The 25,272-nt window shown below is 52.6% G+C and overlaps 9 protein-coding genes and 2 pseudogenes across 9 annotated transcripts in view, besides 10 other annotated features; all 11 read right to left on the bottom strand.

Annotated features, from left to right (window-relative positions):
• The window catches only part of TraAM80_05177 (cytosolic malate dehydrogenase), a gene marked incomplete at both ends in the record, with an annotated part of 597 nt that extends 226 nt beyond the window's left edge, over window positions 1-371 (bottom strand). The window contains one exon of the mRNA XM_029382069.1: window positions 1-371. This exon is cut by the window's left edge and continues 226 nt beyond it. Coding sequence (XP_029238074.1) covers window positions 1-371 — 371 coding nt within the window.
• A 363-nt stretch (window positions 372-734) lies between these two features.
• Window positions 735-1,324, bottom strand: TraAM80_05178 (hypothetical protein; annotated as a pseudogene).
• Window positions 1,325-1,584: 260 nt separating this feature from the next.
• On the bottom strand, window positions 1,585-2,121 carry TraAM80_05179 (40S ribosomal protein L14; the record flags this gene model as incomplete). The annotated part of the gene is made up of 1 exon (XM_029382070.1): window positions 1,585-2,121. The coding sequence occupies one exon, from the start codon at window positions 2,119-2,121 to the stop codon at window positions 1,585-1,587; it is 537 nt and encodes a 178-aa protein (XP_029238075.1).
• A 228-nt stretch (window positions 2,122-2,349) lies between these two features.
• Window positions 2,350-2,391: a microsatellite.
• A 252-nt stretch (window positions 2,392-2,643) lies between these two features.
• Window positions 2,644-2,675: a microsatellite.
• Window positions 2,676-2,926: 251 nt separating this feature from the next.
• TraAM80_05180 (Dynein heavy chain family protein) lies at window positions 2,927-15,574 on the bottom strand (the record flags this gene model as incomplete). Its single annotated transcript, XM_029382071.1, has 1 exon — window positions 2,927-15,574. The coding sequence occupies one exon, from the start codon at window positions 15,572-15,574 to the stop codon at window positions 2,927-2,929; it is 12,648 nt and encodes a 4,215-aa protein (XP_029238076.1).
• Window positions 15,575-15,702: 128 nt separating this feature from the next.
• Window positions 15,703-15,734: a sequence feature (A-rich).
• Window positions 15,735-15,894: 160 nt separating this feature from the next.
• Window positions 15,895-15,916: a microsatellite.
• A 76-nt stretch (window positions 15,917-15,992) lies between these two features.
• Window positions 15,993-16,081: a sequence feature (GA-rich).
• Window positions 16,052-16,082: a microsatellite.
• Window positions 16,083-16,187: 105 nt separating this feature from the next.
• Window positions 16,188-16,227: a microsatellite.
• Window positions 16,228-16,229: 2 nt separating this feature from the next.
• Window positions 16,230-16,247: a microsatellite.
• A 22-nt stretch (window positions 16,248-16,269) lies between these two features.
• Window positions 16,270-17,304, bottom strand: TraAM80_05181 (uncharacterized protein; the record flags this gene model as incomplete). The annotated part of the gene is made up of 1 exon (XM_029382072.1): window positions 16,270-17,304. The coding sequence occupies one exon, from the start codon at window positions 17,302-17,304 to the stop codon at window positions 16,270-16,272; it is 1,035 nt and encodes a 344-aa protein (XP_029238077.1).
• Window positions 17,305-17,582: 278 nt separating this feature from the next.
• Window positions 17,583-17,786, bottom strand: TraAM80_05182 (hypothetical protein; annotated as a pseudogene).
• A 133-nt stretch (window positions 17,787-17,919) lies between these two features.
• On the bottom strand, window positions 17,920-19,449 carry TraAM80_05183 (putative oligomeric golgi complex component 8; the record flags this gene model as incomplete). The annotated part of the gene is made up of 1 exon (XM_029382073.1): window positions 17,920-19,449. The coding sequence occupies one exon, from the start codon at window positions 19,447-19,449 to the stop codon at window positions 17,920-17,922; it is 1,530 nt and encodes a 509-aa protein (XP_029238078.1).
• A 460-nt stretch (window positions 19,450-19,909) lies between these two features.
• On the bottom strand, window positions 19,910-21,154 carry TraAM80_05184 (uncharacterized protein; the record flags this gene model as incomplete). The annotated part of the gene is made up of 1 exon (XM_029382074.1): window positions 19,910-21,154. One exon carries the CDS (start codon window positions 21,152-21,154, stop codon window positions 19,910-19,912), a length of 1,245 nt encoding a protein of 414 aa, XP_029238079.1.
• Window positions 21,155-21,464: 310 nt separating this feature from the next.
• On the bottom strand, window positions 21,465-21,959 carry TraAM80_05185 (uncharacterized protein; the record flags this gene model as incomplete). The annotated part of the gene is made up of 1 exon (XM_029382075.1): window positions 21,465-21,959. One exon carries the CDS (start codon window positions 21,957-21,959, stop codon window positions 21,465-21,467), a length of 495 nt encoding a protein of 164 aa, XP_029238080.1.
• Window positions 21,960-22,599: 640 nt separating this feature from the next.
• Window positions 22,600-22,670: a microsatellite.
• A 213-nt stretch (window positions 22,671-22,883) lies between these two features.
• Window positions 22,884-24,428, bottom strand: TraAM80_05186 (putative sodium/sulfate symporter; the record flags this gene model as incomplete). The annotated part of the gene is made up of 1 exon (XM_029382076.1): window positions 22,884-24,428. The coding sequence occupies one exon, from the start codon at window positions 24,426-24,428 to the stop codon at window positions 22,884-22,886; it is 1,545 nt and encodes a 514-aa protein (XP_029238081.1).
• A 113-nt stretch (window positions 24,429-24,541) lies between these two features.
• TraAM80_05187 (sodium/sulfate symporter) lies at window positions 24,542-25,066 on the bottom strand (the record flags this gene model as incomplete). Its single annotated transcript, XM_029382077.1, has 1 exon — window positions 24,542-25,066. One exon carries the CDS (start codon window positions 25,064-25,066, stop codon window positions 24,542-24,544), a length of 525 nt encoding a protein of 174 aa, XP_029238082.1.
• A 79-nt stretch (window positions 25,067-25,145) lies between these two features.
• Window positions 25,146-25,168: a microsatellite.
• Window positions 25,169-25,272: the final 104 nt, after the last annotated feature.

A 25,272-nucleotide genomic window follows, 5' to 3' on the forward strand; every position in this document is an offset into this window, starting at 1 on the left:
TCGGCCACCTCACCCAAGACGCGGCCCTGCTCCTCGATGAGGCCCATGTTGCCTCGAAGGAAGTCCTTCCGCACCATCCCGGGCTTCAGCGGGACGGAACCGCATAAAGTGACGACATCAGCCTTCTCAAAGGCCACCTTCGGGTCCGACGTGATGACAACGCGGTCCAACAGCGGAAAGAGGCAGTCAGTGAGCTCCATACTGACCCCCTCAAGAACATTCATGGTGGGCTCCACATCCAGCAGGTTCAGCTGGATGTGCTGCTTGGGCCCCAACATGCGGCCGCAGGCAATGAGGGGAAGCAACGCGTAAGCAACCTGACCGGCGCCCCCCGTCACAGCCACCCTCACGCACGACTTGTTAGCGAACATCTCAACTTGCCGACAAACTTGCTTTTAAAGGTTTATATTGTGCACAATCCTTACGGCAACAAATTGAACGAAAACTATTTCTGATTGGAGTTGCTCTCAGCAAAAAACCACAACAAAAAAAAACGGCCGCGCCGCGCCACCCTCCGCGGAAGTTTCCACCGCCCACGAAAGGCGAAAAGGGATAATAATATAGACCCAAATAGGGGAATTACATCCATATGATGAGGAGTTTTGGTGTAAAAAAAAGCACGTTTTTTTTTTCTTTTGCCTTCCTCGGTCTTTGTTATGAAGGCGAGAGCCGCATTTCCTCCGTGAGAGTGGAAACGGTATAGGGAAACTGTCAGGAGACGCAGGCATTGTTAATTTGAAGCAGGGAGCGTGCTTCATCTGCATATGATGTATTCTCAATTAGCAGCGTCCGCTCAACACGCTCAATACATCCGTAGATGTGGAACTCTACCTCGTCGTGAATCGATTGTGACGCCCCTTTGTTTTTGGCCGCAAAGCCAGAGCGCACACCTATGGTGTATGGGAGAATAGAGAAACCGTCCATATTTGTGGCTTCTTTGCGCATGTCCACTACTCCATTATGGTCGTTTTTTTTTTCGCTGGAGGCTCAGCAGCAACAAACTGGGCAGACATCCCTCGTGTTAGAGCGCGCGCACTCCCTTGACGTAGGACGAGCGTGCAGTGGGGCGTCAGTTGTTTTGTAGGAGCGACGCGGAATGATCCTGCACCACCGAAAGTGCGGCTTGCCGCAACGTCTCTGGATCGTGTGATGCCTGCAGGGTCTCCTGTGGTGCCTGCGCCTTTGCCGTAAGTGTCATAGTGACTTTAGACAACAGAAATGGATGACACGTACAGTACAACACACAACAACGTGCCTCGCGTGTAATGCCTTGAAGCAACTCCACTCATTGCAGCACAATATCGTGAAATGTGGCTTGCTTCATCCTCCTCACCACAGTAATAAAAAAAATATAAAATACGGAAAAGGAAAACGCTTCGCGCAGCACAAAGAAACACTCACACAGACACACAGATCAAAAAATAGATAGCTGCAGGGAATGAGCGAAGATGGAACACCCCCGTCCACCTGCAGAGATTAAGTCTCCTTCATATATATATATATGAAGGGTGAATAAAAAACAACAACAAAGCATTTCAACAGGCGTTGCAAAGAGGGATACTCGGCTTCTACTTTCTTGCTCATTTATGCCTTGGCAGCCTTGGCCTTGCGAGCGGCGCGGGCCTTCTCAATGCGCTTCTTGGCGGCCGGCTTGCTGTCAACCTTCTTGGCGTTCTTCTGCAGCTTTTTGAGTGCGATCTTGTGCCACGAGACGGGTTTCTTCTTGTCATTCTCGTCAAAGATCTTGCGCGTCCAGAAGGCACGAGAGCGCTTGGCGACACGCAGCTGGTAGCGCTCAAAGTCGGTCGACGTCGCGAACGCCTTCTTCGCCGCAATGCGCACGGCAGCTTTCGTGGCGGTGTACTTCTCGAGTGTCTTCTTCTCCGCAAGGGCCTCCTTCAGTGCCTTTGTGCTGCAGTTGCGGTTGATGGGCACCCTGAACTTCAGCGGCTCAATGTTCTTCAGGTTCTGCACGTGACGCCACATCTTTTCGTCTGCGGGGTTCTCCACGAGCACGCGGTTGCCGTCGATGATGTCAACAACAACCCCGACGCGGTCCTGACGAGGGCCGCGAATGATGCGCACCAAGCGACCGGCGCGAATGTAGTTTGCCTTCACCATTTTCGTTCTTTGCTCCTTGCTGCCTAATGCGTCGAAATCCGGAAGCGAAGAGGAAAGAAGAACATTAACCCCAAAGTGCAGCAACACTCTCTACATACACCGTACAGGACCCCCACCCCACCCCCCAACCGCCGCCTCCGCAGTGACAGGCGTCAGTTCTGGATACCACGAAGCTGTATTTTTTTTCTTTGTTTATTCGTTTGGCATCAGGAATGTGCCCACCCTAAGTATACATACATACATACATATACATATTATATATATATATATCACGAAAGTGAGGAAGTGACTGGCTGACAGACCAGGGTAGGAAGGGAGGGAAGGAGGGAGGGTACAAACGCTGTGGTGGCAAGGAGCACACACACACACACAAAAAAAAAAAAACGTGGTAAAAAAACATGAATGACAAATAGAAGCCAAAAACATTTAAAAAGAAAGAAAGAGGTGCAACAGTTGCGTGATGCTACATGATATTTACCATCGTCATGGTATCTTGCTTTTTATGTTGCATTCCCTGCGTGTACATACATCACACACACACACACACACACACATGTGTATCTCTTGCCACGGTGATGCGCCCAATACTCCCCGGTGGCCTGTTGTCAGATTCAACATTTTTGTTTTGTTTTGTTGTGTCTTCCGATCCCCTCCCCCACCTCCATCAACTTTTCCTCCCCTTTTTCCTTCTTCCACTTTGCGTGCCTCTACCTCGTTTGCCATTTGGCATCTTTCACGTACATCTATTTCATTGCATCCCTCACCGCCTCACCCACAAGCTCCCTCCGCGAGTCGCCAGCAGACGCTATATGGCGAGGGCGCAGACGCAGGCCGCGCCCATCAGCTGCCAGTAGTCCGACCCCTTGTCTGTCGGCACCTCGAGGGACAGCACGTAGTTGGAGCTGGCCCCTAGGGAGGAGATGATGCCTGCCCGCACCACCGTCCGGTACAACGGCACGCGGTGCCACTTAGCGCCCATCTTGTGATTAGGCTCTGGCAAAAAGTGTACCACCGGCAGAGACGCGTACGGCTCGCCCGGCAGTGAGTCCGCCATGACGCCATGTGTTTGGTCCCAGCGCCAGGAGTCAGTAAAGATGCCGTACACGTAGCACCCGCGATCGGGCCCTGCCTCAATCTTCTCCACCTCGCCCTCTATCACTTGAAAGCAGAAGCCCAACTTGTCGACGGAAACCCCCTCCGCACGCGAAAAGGCCTGATACACACCGGTCATAAAGGCGCTCGGATTGAAGAAGCCACCAATCCAGAAGCAGGCCGGTTCTCCCTTTTGCACCCATGTGCGAATAAACTGCACACGCTGCAGGAATTCACGGTACCACGAGCCTAACGGCTTCAAGGAAGTGTACCCCACCGCGCTCCAGAGACGAGGGACCTGGTCAGTCAAGAAAGATTCATACATCGCATCGAGGTCCGCTGAAAGCACCGTCAGTCCTTGCAGGGCCTTTTGTAGATCATGAATCGATTTACGCATCGCCACAATTAATTTGTTGTACTTCACCATCTCGTGGGCCAGTACCGTGGACATGGAGTTGGGCAAACCACTCTCTAACGTGGTAAACGTCCTTGGCCCGGCCTCCTCACGCAGAATTACCGCTGGCAGTGCGGCCTCAAACTCCTCACATTTTCGCCTTACTTCTTCCTCAGGCGTTGCACCACCACCTTCAGCCCCACCGCCACCGCCACCGCCACCGCCACTACCAAGACGTGGTTGGATGGAAACAACGGTGCTCATGATGTACTGTGAGACCTGCAGTTGATAGCGAAGATTTGCGTTAATATGCATGCCAAACACTTCAGGCTCATCTACCAGCGACATTTGCTGAATATGTTCCATGAAACTAGAGAGACTTCCAGCCGGTGGAGCGTAGTAATTTCCACTGGAGCTAAACTTGAAGTCGTCGTTCATGATGGAAGGGCAAAGGTAGGCACGCAAAATTGTCTGCAACGTGTCACGATCCTGAGGATCTGTCACGCGACCACCGTAGTTAATTTGGCCAATGATGTACTCAAGCGACTCCCACGGGATGACGTCCTGCTCCTCAAAAAAGAGACGCAGCCACTGTTTTGACACGTGAAAGTCGGTGTCATTCCACTCGTAGCGCACATTCCACCCCAATGGACCAAACTTCTTTCGTTCAAGCACCACGGAGTGGAAGAAGCACAAACCGTACAGTAACTTCTTAAAGGCCACACTCTTGGAGTAGTTGCCCATCCGCTGATCGTCACCGAAGACCTCAAATTCCTCCTCTGTGATTTCGCCAAAGCAGCGGACCATGTTCGCCTTAAGACCCGTCGGCGGCTCAGTTGTCAGTTTGATGCTGTTTTGCAAGACGAAGACGGGGAAGAAATCAGTGGGCATCGACGTCAACCAGAGACGGAAGTCGGCGTGGATAACAGTGCCCGGATGCTGCAACGCGGCAACCTGCAGCTCCAACTCGGGCATAAACGTCTTCGACAAGTGACAGTTCTGCAACAAAGCCCAGGAACCGTTTTTCCGGCACGTCGCGATAAGACGTTTGGCGTTTTCGCCTTGTCCCTGACCGAGCGACACGTATTCCAGCGACCGCTCTTGGCTCTGCGCGAAGGCCTGCAGTGTCCCCATTGGGTCCGCACCCTGCGAAAGAATAAACACAATGGGCACCGATGGGGAACTGTCGGATAGCGCAACCTCCAGACTAAACGGCGGCGGTTCCACGAAGCTCTGCCCCATCGTGTAACTTACGTAGTCCGTCAGTGCGAAGAATAACTTCTCCTCACGGAAGCAGCGAATCAGTAAAATGCGCTGAAACGCGTTCAATTTCTCGTTCCAATTCCCAGGTAGTTCGGCATCCTGAGGAGCATCCAAGTGAATAAACTCCTTCCACGATCCCACATCCTCCACTAGATGGCGCTCCAGATCACGGAAGCAGTGCACGTTGCGAAAAAGCGCCACTGTGAGTTCCCACTGCTGCCGCGAGAGAAATGACAAACATCCTGGAAGCGGTGGCAACTCGCTTGGCACTAAAGCAGAAGCCCGGATGAAGTATTGCCACTCCTCCTCCAGTAATCTGTGGTCATGACGTTCGATGGCGGTACAAATAAGCAGCGAAAGGATGGTTTTATCCTTGTTGAACAAACCACGGCAAAGCTGCTTATACGTGGTCAAGGTCAATCTTGAAATAATGTTCTCAAGATGCTCCTGCAGCATCACATGATTATTTTCCGAGTATGCCACCGGCTTCTCAGTCGCCTGCACCTCATGCTGAACCAGCTTTATGAAGAATTGCAGTGAGTACTGATACATGGGGTCGATTCGGGCAATGTCGGCGAGGACAAAGAAGATAACGGAGGCACGCACCGCCACTTCGCGGTAGCGGTCACGTGTTGAGGTAATAATTTTCATCTTCTCATTAGCATCTTTTTGATTTTCACTAAGAACCTGCGCATTTGACTGTGCCGACTTTAACTCGGCGATGAGCTCGCTGTCGTCCAAGATATTCCCCTTGGTGTTCTTGAGCTTGCTCAGGACGGTTTCCTCGATAACCCTCAGCTTCTTCTGCCCCAGTGAGATGCTCTGAATGATGCGGTTTTTCTCCTCCTCCAGTTCTCGCTTCTCAATGGACACAACTTCCCCAAGCAGCTGCTCCTCCAGGCCATCTAGCGTGACAGTGAAGTTCAGCAGCGTTACCTTGGTGCTGATGTCTGGCAGATAATGCGGGTTCGGCAATTTCGTGCATATAAAGAAGCGGAAGTTGGGATTGTAGTCAATAGCGCCAGACTGTGGGGTGAGTCTGATTTGAGGTGAACCCCCTTCAGAGGCGAATATGCGCCGTGAGAGGAGAGGCTCCAGGGCGGGGTCAAGTGTCTCCCCTACGTCGTCCAGGATTACTACCCCACCGAGGCGTATCTGCACCTCAAGCGTGCGAACCCAGGTGGGCTCCGTCAGTTTGATGACCTTCACGGCGGCGGTAGCGGCAGTCTTTGTGATAGTCTTTGCTCCCCCCGCACCACCGCCAACTCCTGCGTACTGCTGCACCAGCCACTTCACGCCCTGCTCCTGAGGATCAATAAAGAGCGGCCAGCGGCGCGGGGCAGTAGAGAGGGAGGCCACGATGGCGTTCTCCGTTGAGCTCTCATCTGTGGGCAGTCCATTGATCTGCCACGTGAGGATGTCCATGGGGTCACCCAGCGTATTGCACAGACTAAACTCCTTCATCTCAAGCCCGTGTCCACTCAGCTTATCAAGCCATAGCCGAACAAGATGCTTGCGGAAACGAGGGGTGAAGGCACCAAAGTAGGCCGCACACGCGCTTGCCATGAAGCACTGTGGGGAAAGCAACTCAAGTCGCCCACGGAGTTCCGTAATATTCGCCTCCCAACGCACCCCCTCACTCTTCAGTGAATTAGACAAACTCTCTGCATTTTCAAGGCGTCGGATGCAAATCTTTAGGCCCTCCTCCAAGTCGTGTTTCCTTTTAAAGCTCGTTTCATAGTTCTTTTGCAACTCGGTAAGCTCCAGCTCCACACCACGGAGCTGCTCTTGAGCTTCATGTAACTTTGCATTCGTTTCCGCAAGATGGCGCTCTGCCTCCGCAGCAGCCTCACGCATCGGTGCCACCTCCTTCACTACCTTGGAATACTCATTCACTGCATGCACCCAGGCACAAAGGCTGCCGCATGTCTGAGACCCTTTTTGCGAACAAATCTCCACCGTAAACTCTTCATCGTTGACGTATTTCTGAATCTTATTCAAAATAGCCGGCTTTACGTTATCTGTGGGGTATCCACGGATCATGTCCAGCAGTGGACGGTACGACAAAAACTCACGTGCCCCTTTCCAGTCGGTATTGCCGGACCACGCCCCACCAAAGTCTTTCGGGTCAAACATCACCATACACGCCTGTGTTGTCTTGAGAACGGCGGAGGGAGGGTTTGCAAAGGAACGTAATTCGTTAATGTCGCTAGCCTGAATGGTGTCAAGCGCCGCCTTGGCCTTATCAATGATGGGCTTAGCCTCTGCCAGGCGAGCATTTGCCTCGTTGGCAATACACGAGGCATGCTTTTGCTGCTCCGCCGCACTCTCTTGCTGTGCCTTCACTTGCACTTGCACCTCGCTGGCCTTCGCCTGCCGCACTGAGAGGTCAACTACGACCTCCTCCGTCTCTTTGGATGCTTTTTCCAACAGAGGACGTTTGGTCTCAATTTCCTCCTTCATTTTGGCAATGGTTTCATCCGTTTCCCGCATCTTTTGTTTGCCGTTCACAACACGCGAGAGCTGCTCCTCAAGGAAATCGTGCCGCTCACTGTAAAGAGCCTTGTACAACTCAATAAACTCCAAGTAGGAGGTCGGGGTGATGTAGTAACGCCGTCGCAGCTCCTCCCAATACTCCTGCGCCACACTAATCACTGTGGTGTGAATATCCACACAAAGCGGTGCCAGCACCGGCAGGAGTTGGTTCGACGCACTGCCCTCGACGTCCTCAAAGAGTCGCTGTGCCACGCCGAGAAGGGCCTCCCTTGGCCACTCGTCAAACCAGTCAATGACGCAGCAGTTGGTGAGGGACGGAAACTGACGGCAGCGAGTACGGAACGTGTCACCGACGGGGCTCATGCAGAGGACAACGTGCATGTTGTCACGGACACGTGAAATAAAGAAGTTATACACGTCGTCACGATCGGTGACTCCGCGCTCACGGGCGGCCTCAAGGCAAGCGTTCACACGTTTGTCCTGCTCATCTGGCGTAAAGAGAGATGGCACCTCCCCAGAGTTGAGCATACTATTCACATCCTCTAGCATCCCCTCACACACAATTTGATTGTCGGAGATAAGGAAGACTGAGGGTTTGCAGTTAACACCGGTGGTGGTGTAGAGCTCCATTAGAAACTCGTGAAATTCGTTCATGGAATACCCCTTATCAACGGAGATTTCAAACGTCTTCCGCTCCGCAATGGAGGCAGCGAGACGCGTTAACGAGCGCTTACCCGAGCCGCCAACCCCCACTAAGAGAGCATTGCCGCGTGGCTGGCGCAGGACACGAATAATACGTACCAAGTGCTCGCAGTGGTCCTTGAAAAAGACAAGGTTTAGGAACGAGTTTCCACCGCCACCACCGCCATCCTCCTCATGACTAGCTCCCCCGCTCATGTATGCGTTGTAGTCGTCCTGGTACTCACTAAAAAGCCCAGGAAGTTTCTTAAAATCAGTCAACTCCTCATACGTCCTATCAATGACCCCAATGCGGAGGAAATCCGCCCACACAAGCGGATCTCCTTCAAAGTAATCCGCATGTGAGTGCTGGCCCCCAACAAAACGTGCCAAGGAGTCCATCACAAGCTCCTCAGTGAAGAACAAACGATCCTCCTGTGTCGCCAGACGATCGTAGAAGCAGCGTAAGAGTTCATGAATCCACAGACGGGTAGCGGAGCGCTGCACTTTACAGACACGTGGGGTGACCTGTGTGATACCCTGAAACACCTTTGCCAGGTCTCGCAGGTTAAACGTGTAATGCGGTGTCGTTGGCTTCGGTCGCATGGCGTCACGAACCTTATTAAATATGTCAACACTGGCGTTTACAAGCGCCTTTGCCATGCCCCGTACCTCTCCACTAAAGTTCTTTGCCTGGAAGAAGCCTTGCAAAATGGAGTGGAAAATACGCTTCATTGAATCGTCGTTAAGTGTCGGAATGTGAAGTAAATGGAAGAGTCGTGTAAGTCGCGCTGTTACGGGATTTCGTCCCCCTTCTGGTGGGCCACAGGCCGCTGCAACTGTGACATCCTGCACATGTTTCCATAATCCCGCAACCTTGCGGTCGTAAAAACCGCCATTCCCCATCATTTGCCGCAGCAACTCAATCGGCGGCGAGGCACCAAACATCTCAAGCGCAGGCATGTTCAGATCGTCGACGAAAAGCACCACCTTCCGCCCAGGCGGAGCCCCAAGAATGTTTTTGCGCTTGTGTTTCAGCTTCGACTCAATCAGCTCCTGCGTCCGATCAGAGGAGGTCTGGGCAGAGAACTGGAAGACAACAACCGACAGCTGCTGCTCTTCCTTGTGCCGCCGCAGGTAGTCCATCATGATGACGCTCTTACCCACCCCCGTTTGCCCGTTAAAGAGCAACGGCTTGCCGTAATGAATCAACATCTTCGCCAGATTGCTGTAGCGCACGGTGTCAATGGTCGGGACGAGAATGTCAAAGTAGGGCACCGTGAGGTCGTAGCGGAATTCATCCATACTCGTCTCCCACGGGATGAAGAGCCGCGTCGAAAAGTCAATCTTGTAGTCATACACGGATCTGCTATTTGGAAAGCGCACCACCGTCTCTAATAAATTTCGTGCCAGGGTGTCAAACTGGTCCATCGTCACCGCATCAACATTGCCACCGACAGACCATACAAAAGAAAAGGCAAAAAGTAATCCGCACACCTCATTACGCTCCTTGAAGACTTTGGAGTCAAAAGGCAACGTCGTCTCTCCCAGTGGGTCTGGCATAAGCGTCACCCCATTGGAGTGTATAAGAGCGGTGAAAAGATCGCACAAGGACTGAACCACATTCACCACACCGGCGCCAATGAGCACCTTCTGCTGTGCAAGCCAATCCAACCCCTTCTGCATGTACGCGTCGAAGAGGGAAAGAATGAAGCTACGACACTGCGGCTCACCACCCACGTCGGCAAGCTTCGATTCCGCCCAGCGATGCACCACGGCACTCCAGTGAAGGTCTGTGGCATCGAGGTACACCATGCCACACCGCGAGACCGTAGCGGGTGAGGCAACGGCGAGATCCGCCACCTCAAAGAGCATGTGAATTGTCTCAGGCAGTTTGATGCGCTCACCGCTGTCAAGACATAACAACTTGGAGTCGTCGAGAACAGAGTTCAAGGACTCAATCCACAGTGTGTCCACCGGTCCATCAAAGACAATCCAGCGATGATCTTTATTGAGCTCAGAGGCACTAACACAGTTCTTCGCAATCACCGACAAGACACCGTCGCGCCATTCATTCGTGTTAACATCTAACTGACCGTACAGCTCGGACAGTAGCACGGACTTGGGATTCATCACAAATTGGTGCACAGGTCGAGCCATGGGCTCACTTGACCCTGCCTCGGACATCGTCGCAAGGGCATCTGCGATGCAGTTTCGAACCTCCGTCTTACCAGTTCCCGTGACGCCGACCATCATGACACCGTGACGAACGATAAGTGTTTCATAAAACTGAACCCCCTTCGTCACCCACGTGTTGAGAGCCATCAGCTTCTTTGCTTCAATGCTCTTGTGCATGGCAGGTAACAATTCCACGTACTGCCGCTCAGGGAAGGTGGTACCGGTGAAAAGGTCCTGCATAATACCTCGGAAAAGCGGAAGATCCTCCGCGACAAATTTGGGCACATTCGAGTCATTACATGCAACAATAAGAGTGAGGTCTTCCTCTACATCCGGCTGTGATCTTTTTAAATCACCTGCCATGACAAGAATAGACTTGAGAGCGCGCATCCCAAAGTCATAGTGATCCTGCGGCGACAACTGCTCGGAGCTGAGCTTATACAACTGGGTGATCTTAAGTGAGAGGTCTTTGGCGTTCGTGAAACCCTCCGAGTAGAGAATCACCTCCGCAATCATACGGAAGTCAGGTGTCATGACAGCCACGGGTCGGAAAAGAATCTTCAGGTTATCTGGTAGTTCGGTACGCCCCGCATACCCAGGATTCATCGTGACAAAGGCACCGTAGGTGCGTCGCACTCGCACGTTAGGGGTCCCTTGGAACGTAAATGTTTCAAGCCCATTTTGCAGGGCAAGTTTAATTTCCAGCAGCTGCGAGGCAATCACAGACAACACCTCAATGTTGATCCGGTTAAACTCGTCCAGGCACGTCCACGCCCCTGTCTGGATAAGGCCGGAGAAAAACTTTTCCATCATTTTGTACGTCACACCATCAGAGCAGTTGTACACGATACACTGGCGGGCCAAATTCTTCGCCAAATCCTTTATTGTCTCGGTCTTTCCAGTCCCCGCAGGGCCCGCAGGCGCGGCGCCAAGGTTCAGCTTCAGCGCCCCAGTCACCGTCATGTAAATACGATCCGTAAGCGGGGTGATAACCAAACGGCCCTGCGCCCCCAAGTACTCGTAGCCATACACAAAACGTGAGTTGTTCTGTCGAATGAAAATGTTCCCGTACCCATCCTCGTCCTTCTCCCAATATACACGCAGTTGTTTTGTCCAGCCAAACTCCTTCGTCTCTAACACGCCATTGTCGCACATTTCATCCACCAAGTCACGGCCGTGCACGTCAATGGTAATGAGCGTAGAGAGAAGAATGCGCTGCACCTTCGACAACTGTTTTGCCGTCAAACCTGCGAGCTCCTCCAGTGCCTTGTAGCTTTCCTCCCGAAGGGCCAACATGAGACGATCCGAGTCCGGCCTCCCAAGCGCCTTCTCCACCCCGCGCGTCCAGAGCAGCTGCTCTATGATGAGAACCAGTTGAGTGGGGTGTCGAAACATCCAGAGGGTGCGATCACCGACCGCCTCGTAGTCACTCAGGCACGTATTTGCATGTTTACGGAGCGTTGAGAACATCTCACGTTCCAGCATGTCAATCCACATTTCCACCGGGCCGCGTGCCTTGATGCCCTTGTTAATCAACTCCACCCGTTCCCCCTCCATTGACACAAGGTGTGTGATGTCGTTGGACTCCGAGAAGGACAAAGTCTTGATGCCGTCAAACATCTTCAACATGTGCGGCATAATTAACTCCGGGGTTTTGACCTTGGCAAGAATGTCCAGCAGATCATCGTTGCTAAGAAAGTAAAAGCGCGGGAAGGCGCATCGCTTCTTCTCCAGCTTGCGCTCCAAGCTCGCCAAAACCTTTTCCAGCTCCTTGATGTTATTTTCAAGGTCTACCTTGAGCGTCTTGGTGCTGGTGGAGTCGCCTGTCTCCACCGGTGCGTTGATGAGCAGCCCACGGTAGGCAGTGGGCATGTCATGCGCCTTCCGCATCAAATCTCGGAAGAAGCGATCCACCTTTTCAAAGCGTTTTGCATCGTCTTTCCATTGACTGCGAATCTCCGCCGAGGAAAATATGCTTTCGAGGTAAATCCAGTTGCGTTGAAGTTCCACCCATCGATCAAGTGTCTCCTGCATGTACCTAAGACGGTGCTCCCAGCGATCCACCTGCGCACGTAAAACACCTTGGCAACAGCGGCTCGATCCTATCGTCGACATGGCGATGACGGAGTCTTCAAGCAACGCCGTGACATCCTCGACGGAGGAGCCGATAAGCGTGTACAGGTCCTTGACATCCTTGTGGTTGTGGAACTGGAACTCCATCGCCGGCTTTGGACCGCCGCCGTTCCAGAGAGCGTTAACCTTGTCAATCTGCTGCTGCAACTTGTCCTCCTCCGTCGCCGCCGCACTGATGGCCACAATATCGTCCTTGAACCTCACAACGTTGTTCGAAAGAAGCATGCCGAGCGTAAACTGGTTATTCCAATCTGCAAGGGTTCTGAAAGTGCCATTCTCATCCTGCACCAGTCCCACCAGGTGAGACACCTTGGCCGCGTGTTCCAGCCTCATCTTGGGGTTAGTGAGGGCCTGCACGATGGGCATGATAACACGCCAATCCTCCACTTTGGACTTCAACATCGACACCGCCGCGTTGCCCGGCAACTTCGATGACACCTGCTTGACGGTTGTCACGTACTTCTGCACCGTATCCTGCACCGCCGGCACGTCGAGTTGCTCAAACGGAATCACCGCCTGCTCCTCCGTAAACACGTCCCAGTCTCGCAGCCCCACCCACAGCCGTGCCTTGATGTTCACATCGTTTAGCATTTCTGTCATGGACTCCACCGTCGTCTCTTCGCTTCCAATAACAATCTGAAACTGACGGAGTTCCTTCTCCCGCGCGGCAATGCCCTCCGCCTCCGTCTGCAGCTTCGTGATGTACTCAATCACCGTATCCACGTCCGCCTTGTCATCCGCGACAATGGGCTTCCCGGCGCGGTCATACACGTCCTCAATGCGGTGGCGAAGCGCCTCCATCTGCTCATCCACGTTGCGGATAAACAGACGCTGCTGTGCGTCCTTGCCATCCTCAACAATCTGCATCAAGGTCCGCAGCTTCTCAAACTGGGGCCGCGTTCCACTCCGGTAGGTTTCCTCCAGGTCCTCGTCAATCTGAACCCTTTCCTCCTGAAGCAAGTTAAACAGTTCACGGATAAAATCGTACGAGGCGGCAATGCTGTCAAAGCGTGCTTCTAATGCCTTGTAATAGGCAAGATACTCTACATAGTGCTCCACCGTCTTGGGGTGGGCAGAAAGGTATACGTTACAACTCTGCAAATCTGTCAAAAGCAGCTCGTTCTGCTGTTGTGCAATGACGGGAAGAAGTTGATGGAACGCCTCAAGGCAGTCCAGAGGGCTTGGACTGAAGAAGTCTCGCAGACTCTCGGTGTAGACAGTAAACAGTGCCACATCCTTGGAATTGGGGATCTTACTCGTGATGGCCTCACTTTGAGCCTTGTAGAGGACGAGGCGCTCCCGAAAGAATTCCAGACTCATACTACTTTGCTGCAATTCATTGACGTCAAGGTGCGAGTTCTCCACGTACATGTCCCTAAAGCACTGAAAGGTGTTTACGTACTCCTCCACAACACCGTAGGCCTTTCCAATGTCCTCACGTATGGACACCATATGTTGCTTGTACGCCTCCTCCGAGACTATCATCTCACTAACGGCAGGACCAGAAGAAAGCTCCTTCTGAGTATCGTCTGCAGCATACTCCGTAAACACCTTGAATGTATCCATTAACACCAGTCGTGGGACCGCGCTCAAGGTTTTGATGTAATCCTTCACAATATCCTCTACACACTCCACAATATGCGGAAGGGTAGGCGTGATGCCTATGGTCTCATCGCTATCATTGTACAGGATACTCAGACTCAAAATAGGTCCATCAAAATGTGTTTGTGCCTTATGCGTCTCTGCCTTAATATGAACGTCCTGTCGCCGTGACTTTGTGATGGAATGCGAGGTACATCGTTTCAAAGCTCCCGCCGCAGATGCGGATTTGGGGTAGCAGAAGTCGTGATACACATCCTGCACCGCCCTTGCAGCCAAATTTGTCAAGCAGTGAATGATAATGTAGTCGCATAAACGAATGAATGCTGTGAGGCGCTGGCAGACAGCCTTTTTTTGCGACATTTCAATATACGTAGGCTTCTGTTGCGTGCCCAATTCGCGAACATCAATAAGTTTCTTCTTTTTCTTCTCATCCTCGGGATGAAGGCCACTCACACTCTCGCGCTCCATCTGTGCAGCCAGCATTGCCGCCTTGCACGCACGCTCCACGGTGTCTCGAATCCCTTTAAGCATCTTTTCCAAGCGATTACGTTGAAAATTCAAATGCGCAGCCGATGCGGCACAAAAGGCCTCCAATGTACGTGTCTCCGTTGCTGCGAGATGCATTCTGTTGTTGTTAAGGCAGTCCAAGCACATTCGCCACACCGTCCGCAGCGCGACAGAGAGGTGCGGATGCACATGAAAGAGATTCCGTGTAAGGAATGTCTTACAATTTGAGATGGCGCGGTTACGGACAAGTCCTCGCCAGAGGAGAAAGCTTTTCCACTTCTTGTAGTCCCGAAAGACCTCCAGCTGGCTCAACTGGTTAAAGATGCGACAATCACGCTCCCAGGTATGCAACTCGATAAATTCAGCCTCATGCCCAGTAAATTTCGTAACGCCTGCCGCAGAAAGGGTGTAATAGTGTGTGGGATCAATGTCCTTGTGCGACACCACCTGCAGTTCGTACGGATTGTACGGATCGCGGATTCCCCTCGGTCGCATGACAAGGTATGTAAACTCATTCGGTGCATTCGACCGCACCTTTGTGAAGCGTGGGATAGCGCCTCCCCGCACCTGTGTCATCCTCCTTTCTCCCCCGTCCGTCTTCTCCCTCTCATTCTGCCTTTGCATGCTGATGGTGGCGGGGGGCTTCGGTCGAATGGAAGTGGACGGCGCCTGTTTCAGAGAGAAGGTCGCCGCCTTATTCTCAGCGTGACTGGCGGCAAAAATGCGCCGAAGTTCCTGATCTTGGTAGTTGGGTTGGTGGTACAACTGGAGGGTGCGGTTCTGCGGGGACGGCGATCGTGACGACAGGGTCTCCTCGCGGAGTGTCCCCGGACCGCTCCTACACGTCACAGATGCCTCAACTTCTGTTCGGCCGTGCAGCAACGCAGGCGTCCACGGCACGTCCTGCGCCAGGCGGTTCGGCACGCCAAGCCGGCCCCCGCTGGAGAAGCCGTCGCTGTACAGCCGGCCCAGCAATGGATTCTCGCCACACTGCGCATCGTACACGTCCTTCGCGACGTGGTTGGGGTTGCGGTGCACCAACTCCTTCTTCTGCACCTGCGGCGTCGGCTGAAAGCGCGCAGCCCCACTGCTCCCAGGCCCGATGTCCATTCTTCTTCGTCTTTACTTCCTCCTCGTCTTTGTGTTTACTGTTGTTGCTTCCTCTATTCCTTCCTCCTGTTTCTCCTTCTCCCTCTTCTTGGCCTCAGAGAGACGCACAAACCTACAGAGCGGGGGGCGAGAGAGAGAGAGAAGGAAGGAAAGAAAGAAAAAGGGGAGTAAACCGGCGGGCAGTGAGCAAAGGAGAAGACCTCCCCCCCCCCTGTGCGTGAGCGCAGCCACAGCAAACATGTGGACTCAGAAAACAAATGCATACTTTGTTGTTGCCATCACTTTTGTTATTCTTGCTTGAATTGTTTGCATGGAGAGAAACAACACGCACACACACACACATAAATATATATGTACCCCTGCTGGTTGGGGGTTACTTCCTTCTTTCGTTATTTTTTTTTTCTGTGTGTGTGGATGGGAAAAGAAGGATAAAAAGAAGAGGGAGACGGAGAAGCAGGGCGCAAGTGAGGGGAGAGGAAGAAAAACAATAAAAAAAAAAAAAAAGAAACCCGTGCGCCCCAAAGTCATACTGCAATGTACATGTCACGCGTTTCAGAGACGAGGAAGTTTTAGAATGAATTGTCGGGTCCTTGTATACTCCGATCCTTCTTATTCCCCTCCACCCCGTCTCGCTCCACTCCCGCTCCCCTGCCTGCACACACACACACACACAGAAGAAAACAGGCAACTACCGGCTACACTGCCGTCATTGTACATATTTCATTCATCTCGGCGAGTAAGGCATCAATGATCGCCATGCGCTGCGTCTCCTCGCAGGACTCGAGGTAACGGAACTCGGCCCCGAACGCAAGACTCACCTCGTCGTAGTGACGCGCCGAAATGGGATGCGACACCGAGTCCAGGAACCCCGTGCGGCCGTTATGCCGCATGACGCCACGCGCAATGAGATCACGCTGCACCGTCTCGCCCAACTTCAAGTACAGGTGTGAGATCTCCTCCTCGTCCTGTGTCTCCCGCCGCAGCGTGCTACAGCAGTGCCACAGCGGGTGGTAGAGTCTCACGTCCAACGTGTGAGGCACGTTTTCCTCCCGATAGCGTCGCATCGCCGCTGGTGACCGCCCCTTGCCAAAGGCGCGGCGCCACAAGTCCTCGATGGCCTCCACCTGCTTAATCGAGCAGACCTCAAGAAATGGGAGCGACTCACTCATCCAGACGTTCTCAACTTCCTTCCGAGCAAGGCGCTCGGTGTTGAAGAAGTCCATCATCCACAAGGATGAGTGACGTCGGAACTCCCCTGTAATGCGGCGGTAGAATTCGCTCTCGATATCCTCAATATCAGCTCGGGCAAGCGCCTCACGGTGCAGGAGGACATCCAACGGTTGCAAAGATTCATGCCTCCACAAAGGTCCACCCTTCGCGTCCTCCTCCTTACGCTTGACCACACGCGCATAAAGTGCCTCATCAATTTCGGTGCAGTCAAGCTCTTCGCCCATGCATTCTCGATCCCGCTGCGTGCCAGCCAAGCTCCCGGCGTTCATGCTGCTGCTACAGTACATGCTCAAGTCGTTTTCGTCCACCACCTGCTTCTGCGCCTGGGATGGCGCCGGTGGCAGACGCGAGGAGATGCGATTCAGCGTCAGCTCGTAATCACGTTTTGCCACATGATAGGCGGACTGACTGTCCTCTTCTCGATTTAGCGCGACACGGTTCACCACCTCGTGTGACACGGTGAACATGGCACTCACCTGGCTGTAGTGCGACGTCAGCATCTCTCCCCACAGCAACTCCCCTCCCCTTTTTGTCTGTGCGCCGTACCCTTTGAAGTCTCGAAATCCGCGGCCCCACTACCAACCGCCGTTAGTTTTCCTCTGCTTTTTTATTGGGCTTTTTTTTTGTTTCTTCCTCTTCTTCTCTGCACCGAAATGCGACTGCCCCGTTCGCCCAAACCTGTGTTGCCCTTCACTTCTGGAGCCTGGAATAAGAAAGAAGCCGCGGCAGCACAGCAGAGGAGGAGGAAAAATACAATGCCACGCCCGCCATCGCAGTCACGCGAATGGAAAGGGGCCAAAAGAAACAGACACCGTCGTCAAACCATGTCGCACGCCCCTCGCCTCTCTCCTCACACGCCGCGTACAAAAAACGTTCGGCAACAGTGCAGGAAACAAGTATATATATATATATGAAAGAATGATGACAGACGGACGCGCCCAGGGAGAAGACTAAAAAAAAAAGAACAACACGCAAAGCACATTACCCCCGTGACCCTTACTCCCTCTGTGCTTTTTTTTTGTTTTCCCCCTCTTCTTCTCATGCATTCACCCCCATCATGACAGCGCAAACAAAAAAAAGGGGGAACGTCGTAGTCACGCGTCTTGCCCAATACGTCATGTGCCGACAGCGCTGGGGGCGACGCTGACGCCTTGAGGGTCCGTGGAAAAACTGGCGGCGTTCATCACCTGCTGCTCCTTCTGCGGGGTTCCACATGACGCCGTGTGACGCTCTGTGGGAAGAATGCTCCGAAGGCTCTCAATACTCCCCCGCATACCATTCTCTAAAAGGCGCTGTGCATCGTTGCCCAGAAGCTCCCGTATGCACACCAGTACATGCGCGTAAAAATCATTAACAAAGGCCTCCACAAAGAGCAGGTACACCTGCTTCTCGCCCCCCTCCATGGCCATTAAAAGTTCCTTGTCCCGCGCAAGGTCCTTCGCCACCGTCTGCAGCAGTCCCTCAACCTTGGAGACGCAAAACAGCTTCACACCAGGAACCACACACTTGCGAATTGTATTAAACGCAGTAAGCAGCCCGTTCAAAGCATACGCAAGCGGCAGCCACTGCAGAAGGCTCAATGGGGGTGACATGCTTGAATTCGACGATGACGTCGGCTCTGCTCGTTTTAGTGAAGAACTCCACTGCGGCCCAGTTGAAGTTCGCCACGAAAACGTCGCCATGGAAGCGGTGTAGGATTGCATAGAAAGGGCAATCTGCTCAGCAAAAAGCGTCTTCACACGAGAGATGAGAGACTCGTTAAGGAGCCCTGAAACATCCATGTGCAGCAGTGTCGCGGTGGCGCTGCAGCTGTTGCATTCCTCTATGACGGAGGACAATTCGGAGCCGTTGGTGATTTTATCCAGCGAGGCACGGAAGCCATCGAGAAAGACGTACACCCTCTGATGACACCAGGCAACAAGTTCGCTGCACGCCCCACCCTCGACCGTTGGGGAGAAGCAGGCGGTGTACTGCATGATCGCCTCGCTCACGTGCACCTTAAAGGCCGCCACGTACCTAAAAATGCGCGAGTACGCCACCTCGCTTTCCTCTGCCTCACGCAGAAAGCCATCCACGTACTCCGCCCGCTTCCAGAGGAAAAGTCGGCGTATCTGGCTTTCATCGACGCCGAGTCTGCGCAAGAAGGTTGTCACCTTCACAGCGGAGGCGACAGTTAGCTGCTGCGCCAAACGGGGGAAAACCACCTCCGAGAGTGCCCGCTCCAAGTTGCAGCGCACCTCCACCTCGACGCGGCGAAATAACTCCACCTCTGCCATGGGCTGGGAGGATCGTGTTATGTGTTCCAGTACCATGAGGGCCTCGTGGTACATCTCGTTCCGGATGCAATCATCAAACACGGCAGGAGCCTCCAAAAAAGCAAGCAACTTCTGGTGCTGCGCCACCGTGCCCAGTGCGATCTGCTTCTCCCTGCGCCACTGCTGGCCCACTCTCGTCATCGCCTGGCTGAGCGTCTGTAGCTTGCCGAGCGAGTCGTTGAGCCGCTTCACGCACGACAACGCGCTCCCCGACGCGGCGGCCACCTTTGCGTTCACCTCCTGAGTCCCCGAGAGGAGAGAGTAGTGCTCCACCGCCGCCTCCACGATACCGCGGCGGACCCCCTCTTCATCACTCATGCTCGTCTCCATAGACGACACTAACTAATTCCCCAATCAAATACGCTGCAGCCGCAACATCAAAATCCACAACCACAACAAAAAGGCAAAAAAAAAAAACACGCGACGCAACGGCATTGGAAGTGGAATACAAAGACAGAAACATCCAACTCTGCCCACGCTTTCATCCAAAGATGTGCTGCAAAACATCCCGTCGCTGCGCCTCCTCAGTGCCCCCATGCAGAAATGAAGTGTAAACAGCAGTGGCACGCATACACACACTTGTTTCTGGCCCCAATGAACCCTTCCACAACGTGAGGCCCCACAAAGTAAAAAAACTACAACAAGACACACTCGTCCTTTTCAGATCTTCCACACTTCTCTCTCTCTCTGTGTGTGCAACCGAGAGAGAGATATGTGTCATCCTCTTCTGTGTAAGAAAACAAGGTCTCGCACCCCTTCCACAGCGAGCAGCTTGTCGCTGCGTTCCACCTCACCACTCTTCAAAATACGTCGGCAGTTTGTGCGCTAGTTCGTCAAGATTTGCACGCCAGGAGTCTTTGTCGTTGTTGTTGTCGTCGTTGTCTTGGGTGTCAACAACCACAACTTCTAAGCTTTCGCCGCAGCTGACAACTTCCCTGACAGCCGTGCGTCCCCGCTCTTCCTCCAAATCCATGAGCGTCAAAACGGTCTTGCGTGTTTCCACCGCCCCTGCCACAGATTCATTTCCTGGCGACGTCTCTGCCTCGGCTTCTGTAACGGCAGCAGCTGCCACCGCTGTGCCCGCCGCCTCCACACATGGGGGTGCACCAGAGAAGGAGAAAGTGTGCACCTCCTCCACCGCAATCAAGTCACACGGCGAGAGCACACTCCCTCGCTCTATATTCTTCAGCCCCTCGCTTCCGTCCTTGTCTGCTGTATCCCCAGAAATGCTGTCGTCTCTCACATTTTTGCCGTCAGCCACCCCTACACATTTGGACAAGCGCGAGGGGCCATTCTGCCCCAGCGAGGCCTCCATCTCGCCACCTTTCAAAACCTTCGGCCCTCCTACATGACTCGTGGGAGTTCCACACGGTTTGCTGCTGCTGCCTCCCAACAAAGACTCCAAGGCTTCGCCATGAGCGCGCTGGGCAGCACGCAAAATGCCTGTCACCGCGGGCGTACTCCTAGTTAGTGGAGGATACGAAAACGCCGGCAGGCTGTCCCATAAAGCCGCAAGGCGGTGAAACCCACCACCATCTTTTCCTGTCCCCACAGAGGTGGGTTCAGTTTGTTTTGTGTGTACGGGAACGTCGCTTCCCAACTTTTTAAAAACATGTGTCTTCCGCGGAGCAGGACTCGACGGGGTGCGCAGTGACTGCCTCCAAGCAGAGCGTTGCCCAACTAACGGATCCCCCCTGACGGGATATGAAGCCGTCGCAACGGTAGAACTTATCTTGGCCTTTGCCATCATGGCAGCAGGAGTGAGGTGATCTCTTGCTAGGCGTCTCGTTAGCGACTGCTCGGGCTGCACCTCGATGAGCTCCAGCGTGTGTGTACGAAGAGCCGTGACAGGTGAGGCCCGCGCCACAATGATGCCGTCCTCCGTGCGCAACGCCACGCGTGATGGTTGTAGGTGCCGAAATACACCACGGCAAGCCTCTATGACACTCTCCGCCGTTCCGTCCAGTGGGACGTGAATCCCTAGCGCCTCCTCGTCGCCCGTGCCGCCACGTTTCACCCAAACCTTCAGGGCCATGGGGGTATGCCACTCCCTTGGCACACGCCGAAACGAGGTGCAGGTAAGAAAAAAGGGAGGCAGACAAACATGACGGCAGATGCACGGCACATAATTACAGAGCGAAAAGAAGCGAGGATACACTCACAAGATGAAAAAGGCAATAACAATAAAACAAATAAGTAATATAGAAAGATGGTGAGGGACTCAAAAACAGCCTCGTAAAACTCATGTTTATCCATCCCTATCACTCACTCCATGTGATTTTTCTTGTGGCTAAATACATTATCGCCATCTTTCGCCACCACCATAAAAATTGGTGTACTACAAACTAAACCATGTCGTTTGCAATGAAAGGGGCACGCAGCGTCTTTGGCAGGACACGCACGCAGGGCAAATCAAGCCTGTCTGCCCCCACCATTACCTCCATGACATCGTTCTGTAGCCCGTTTTGCAACACCCGCAGTGTTGAGGAAGTTTTGATTGGCGTAATAAAAAAAGGGAACTCAGCCTCGTCTCCCCCAATGCGCGGGGTATCATGGAGAATAAATCTCTTTAAGATAACGATATCACCTTCCTCAATAAAGGAAGCCGCGAGAGCCCAGTCGCCGTAAAAATAGAGGTGCGCGTAGTCCACTTCGCAGTGTTCCTTGTGGTCTCCGTCAAGTAGTCTTCCGCCCAGGTTAAAAAGCCGCTCTGAGTGGAACTCACGGAGTCGCGACGCACAGACCTTCTCCGCCCGGCACATGAGCGTCTTCTCACTATGCGGCACTCCACGTGGCAGCATGGCTAACTCGGATAGCGCCACATAAATCTCCAAATTCATCACCCCACCACTACCACTGCACACAAGCGCAGAGCTTGAGTCACCCTTCCAATTGTCTTCTGCTTCCTTTTTGTTTTGTCTGCAGAGCGCTCGTCTCGCCCAAAGACAAGAACGCCGTGCGCTACGCATAAAAAAAAAAAAATGAACGGACGAAGGGCTGCAGCGCAAAGAAAACAAGGGGCGGGTGAGAAGAGAACTCAGGGCGCCGCTTGCTGAGGAAGAGAGGGGCATTAACCAAGTGGGAAAGGATGAGAGACACCACAGCACCCTCAACTGCGGCTGCGTTCTCAGCATTTTAAAAGAAAACGAGAAAAAAATGAAAAGTTAGGGAGTGCCACCATATTTTTTTTCCTCTATGCCTTTTATTGAATTAGTCATTTGGGCACGGCGGGGTGGGAGTAGGCGCACAGCGACACCGGTGGGAACAGCAACGGCGTCCACTCGGGTGTTCACCCCCCCCCCTACGCATCTCCGCACACCACACGGCAACAGTCCCATAGCGGATTCAAACACATACCACTAACACCATCATCAAACTATTTCTTCTATGACGTTTTTCTTAAGGACAGAGACACCACGACCTTCATTCTTTTCGTCATCGAACTCCAGAAAAAAAAAGAAAAATAGACGGTGCAAACAAATATATTTATCACCAATATATGATATGAATATGTTATATATATATATATATATATATTCATATACATATATCCTCTTTTTCCCACCACCGCCGCACTGATTTGCATCCCTCTGCGTCTGTGTACGTGCCCCAGTGGTGCACACCCATACACGCACAATACAAATTAAGGAGCAAAGGAAATATGTGTCGCTCCCTTACCGCGTGCCTTTCTGTCACTTACCCCTTCATTCATTTACGGAGAGCTTAGAATCCCTCAGCCGCCACTACGGACGCCGCAACAAATTCTACTGTAGACCTTCAAGCACCGCGTAGGCAAGTGGGACCATCCAGGTGACAAGGCAGAAAAAGAACAGAAGTGTAATGAGGGTGCCACAGAAAAGGAAATCTTTTGCTTTGAGGTACGGCCGACCCGACGAATCTTCCGCGAGGAGTGAATTGACGTTCGGGAAGGAGCTAATAGGGAAGGCCATGGCACCAGAACACATCAAGGCACTTAGTAGAACGAGAGTCTCGGGAGTAACGGCAAAAATGCCCTCTTGCGTGGGGAGCAGGAAGCCTATTTTGGCAATGATAGGCAGCAATATCATGGCAGTGACGGTGTGCGAGACAAATGTGGTCACAAGAGCCACCACAGCCATGATGAGCACAAGCGTCAAATAAGGGGACTGACTGTGCAGCGTCTCATGCAGGTTGTTGGCAAGAATATCCAGCATCTTTGAATCGTGTGCGCAGAGGCCCAACATGTTGCCTCCAGCCAGGAGGAACATCAGGTGCCACGACAGTGTGTTGAAGTCCTCTTTGGCAAGAATGCCTGTGCCAAAGAAAACGACAATAGGGATTAATGCCACCACGCCCGTATCACCAAAGAGAACTTCAGGTGAAATAACCCAGAGGATGATGGTTATCAGAGATACAACCACAACTAAAACACGATCTGCAACGCTGGGGTCTTTCCCCGGCTCCGTACTAACTACTTGCAGAGGAATTCCCTTCACATCCTTAAACGGCTTCCACACTACAAGAATAATGGCCCACGCTGCAATAATGCTAAACAGTACTATAGGAAGCGCAACTGCAACCCACGCTGCAAATGACACATTACGAAAACGTAACACAGACATCGCTACTGCATTTTGTGGTGAGGCAATGGGAGATAGCATGCCACCGATGTTGCATGCAAAAGCCAACCCAAGAAGAATACCGTGAGGCGCCTCTGTGTCCTCAGGAAATTCCCATAAGGTTTGCTGAATGACACCCAACACAAGTAACGGAGCCGCAACATTTGAAACGAATGCACACAAAACGCTACTCATCAGCATTACACCCAAAAGGTAAAGAGTAGGCCGATGAGCTGTAAGGCGAAAAAGCGCTGTCGCAGCGTAGGCCTCCAGGTTTGTGCGTGACAAGGCCTTTCCAATTGTTAGGCCGCCAAGTACAAGAATCTGAACATGATCCATGACCTTCCCAAGTATGATAACAGAGGCCACGGAAGATGTAGCAACTTCGTGCGTCTGCGGATCGGCAATGATACGAAGAGGGACGGCCACAATTGGAATAAGCATCGCCGTACAAAAAAATGGAATTGCCTCAGTAATCCACAGGGATACAATTAGGCCGAAGAGTGCTACGCAGTTGTGTGCCGGTGGATGCTCCGTTAGAATTGGAAGAAACATAAGAATACAAAACAAGGCGGCCGCCAGGAACACATATCTCCACTTCGCGTGATATGCCTGCTCCATCACCACATTTTTATACTGATCCAGCGAATCCCCAAACTTACGTTCATAATCCGTGTCAATATCTACCATCAAAGAGCGCAAGCGGGGCATAAGCGTCACCAGACTAGAACGGCTGAGTTCTGCCTCAACGGCAAGTGTAAAATTTCCTTCACAATGTCGATGTTTCTTGAGCTTCTTTGCCGCCTTACGTATGGCTTCCAGATTTAACTCTGCAAAGTGCTGAAGCTTGTACGCACTCGAATGCCACTCCGCAAACTTGGCTCTTGGGGCATGCTCATCAAACTCCCGCTTCTGAGAATCCCCAATAATGAACAAAAAAAATTTTGGACGACGGCAGGAATACATCGTCTCCGCGTCACCGCGGTCTCCGCCACGGAACTTGCCCTGGAGCTGTCAAACGTCTCCGAGTCTCCACTCTCGTTTGCAGAACGCACGCCACGGTGAAGACGCTTCCGATAAAATCGGCCAGGGGTTATTGGGTGAATAAGTGGCATGTTCGGATCCTGCTCAAGTAACTCGTCATGGCTTTGTTGTAGCTGCTCCAGTAGCTCCTTAAACAAAGTCTCAGCCTTCTCCAGCTCCTCCGCCACCATGGTAAAAAAATCACGACTGAACTCAACTCCACTCAACTCTGAGTGGGAGATGAACCGCTTGAGTGCCTTGTAGTTGACGTAGGAGTCACCCCACTGCTCCACCATCTCCTCCTGAAGACGTTTTCCAAACTTCATTGCGCCGGCTCCGTCCTATCGTTTGTTTCTACTTCGTGTTATTTCTCTGTTCCTATGTATACGTGTATGCAGTTATCTAGATGGATGGGTCGATGGATGGATATAGATACGGGGCAATTCATACAAACAGACAATGCAACTGTAGTCCCTCACTTTTATTCTCATTTTGTTTTTGTTTTTATTATTCGTTAAATGGGCAGGTTGCA

The sequence above is a fragment of the Trypanosoma rangeli genome (genome assembly GCF_003719475.1).
Source record: "Trypanosoma rangeli strain AM80 chromosome Unknown Tra_15.4_contig_00164, whole genome shotgun sequence".
Classification (NCBI taxonomy): domain Eukaryota; phylum Euglenozoa; class Kinetoplastea; order Trypanosomatida; family Trypanosomatidae; genus Trypanosoma; species Trypanosoma rangeli.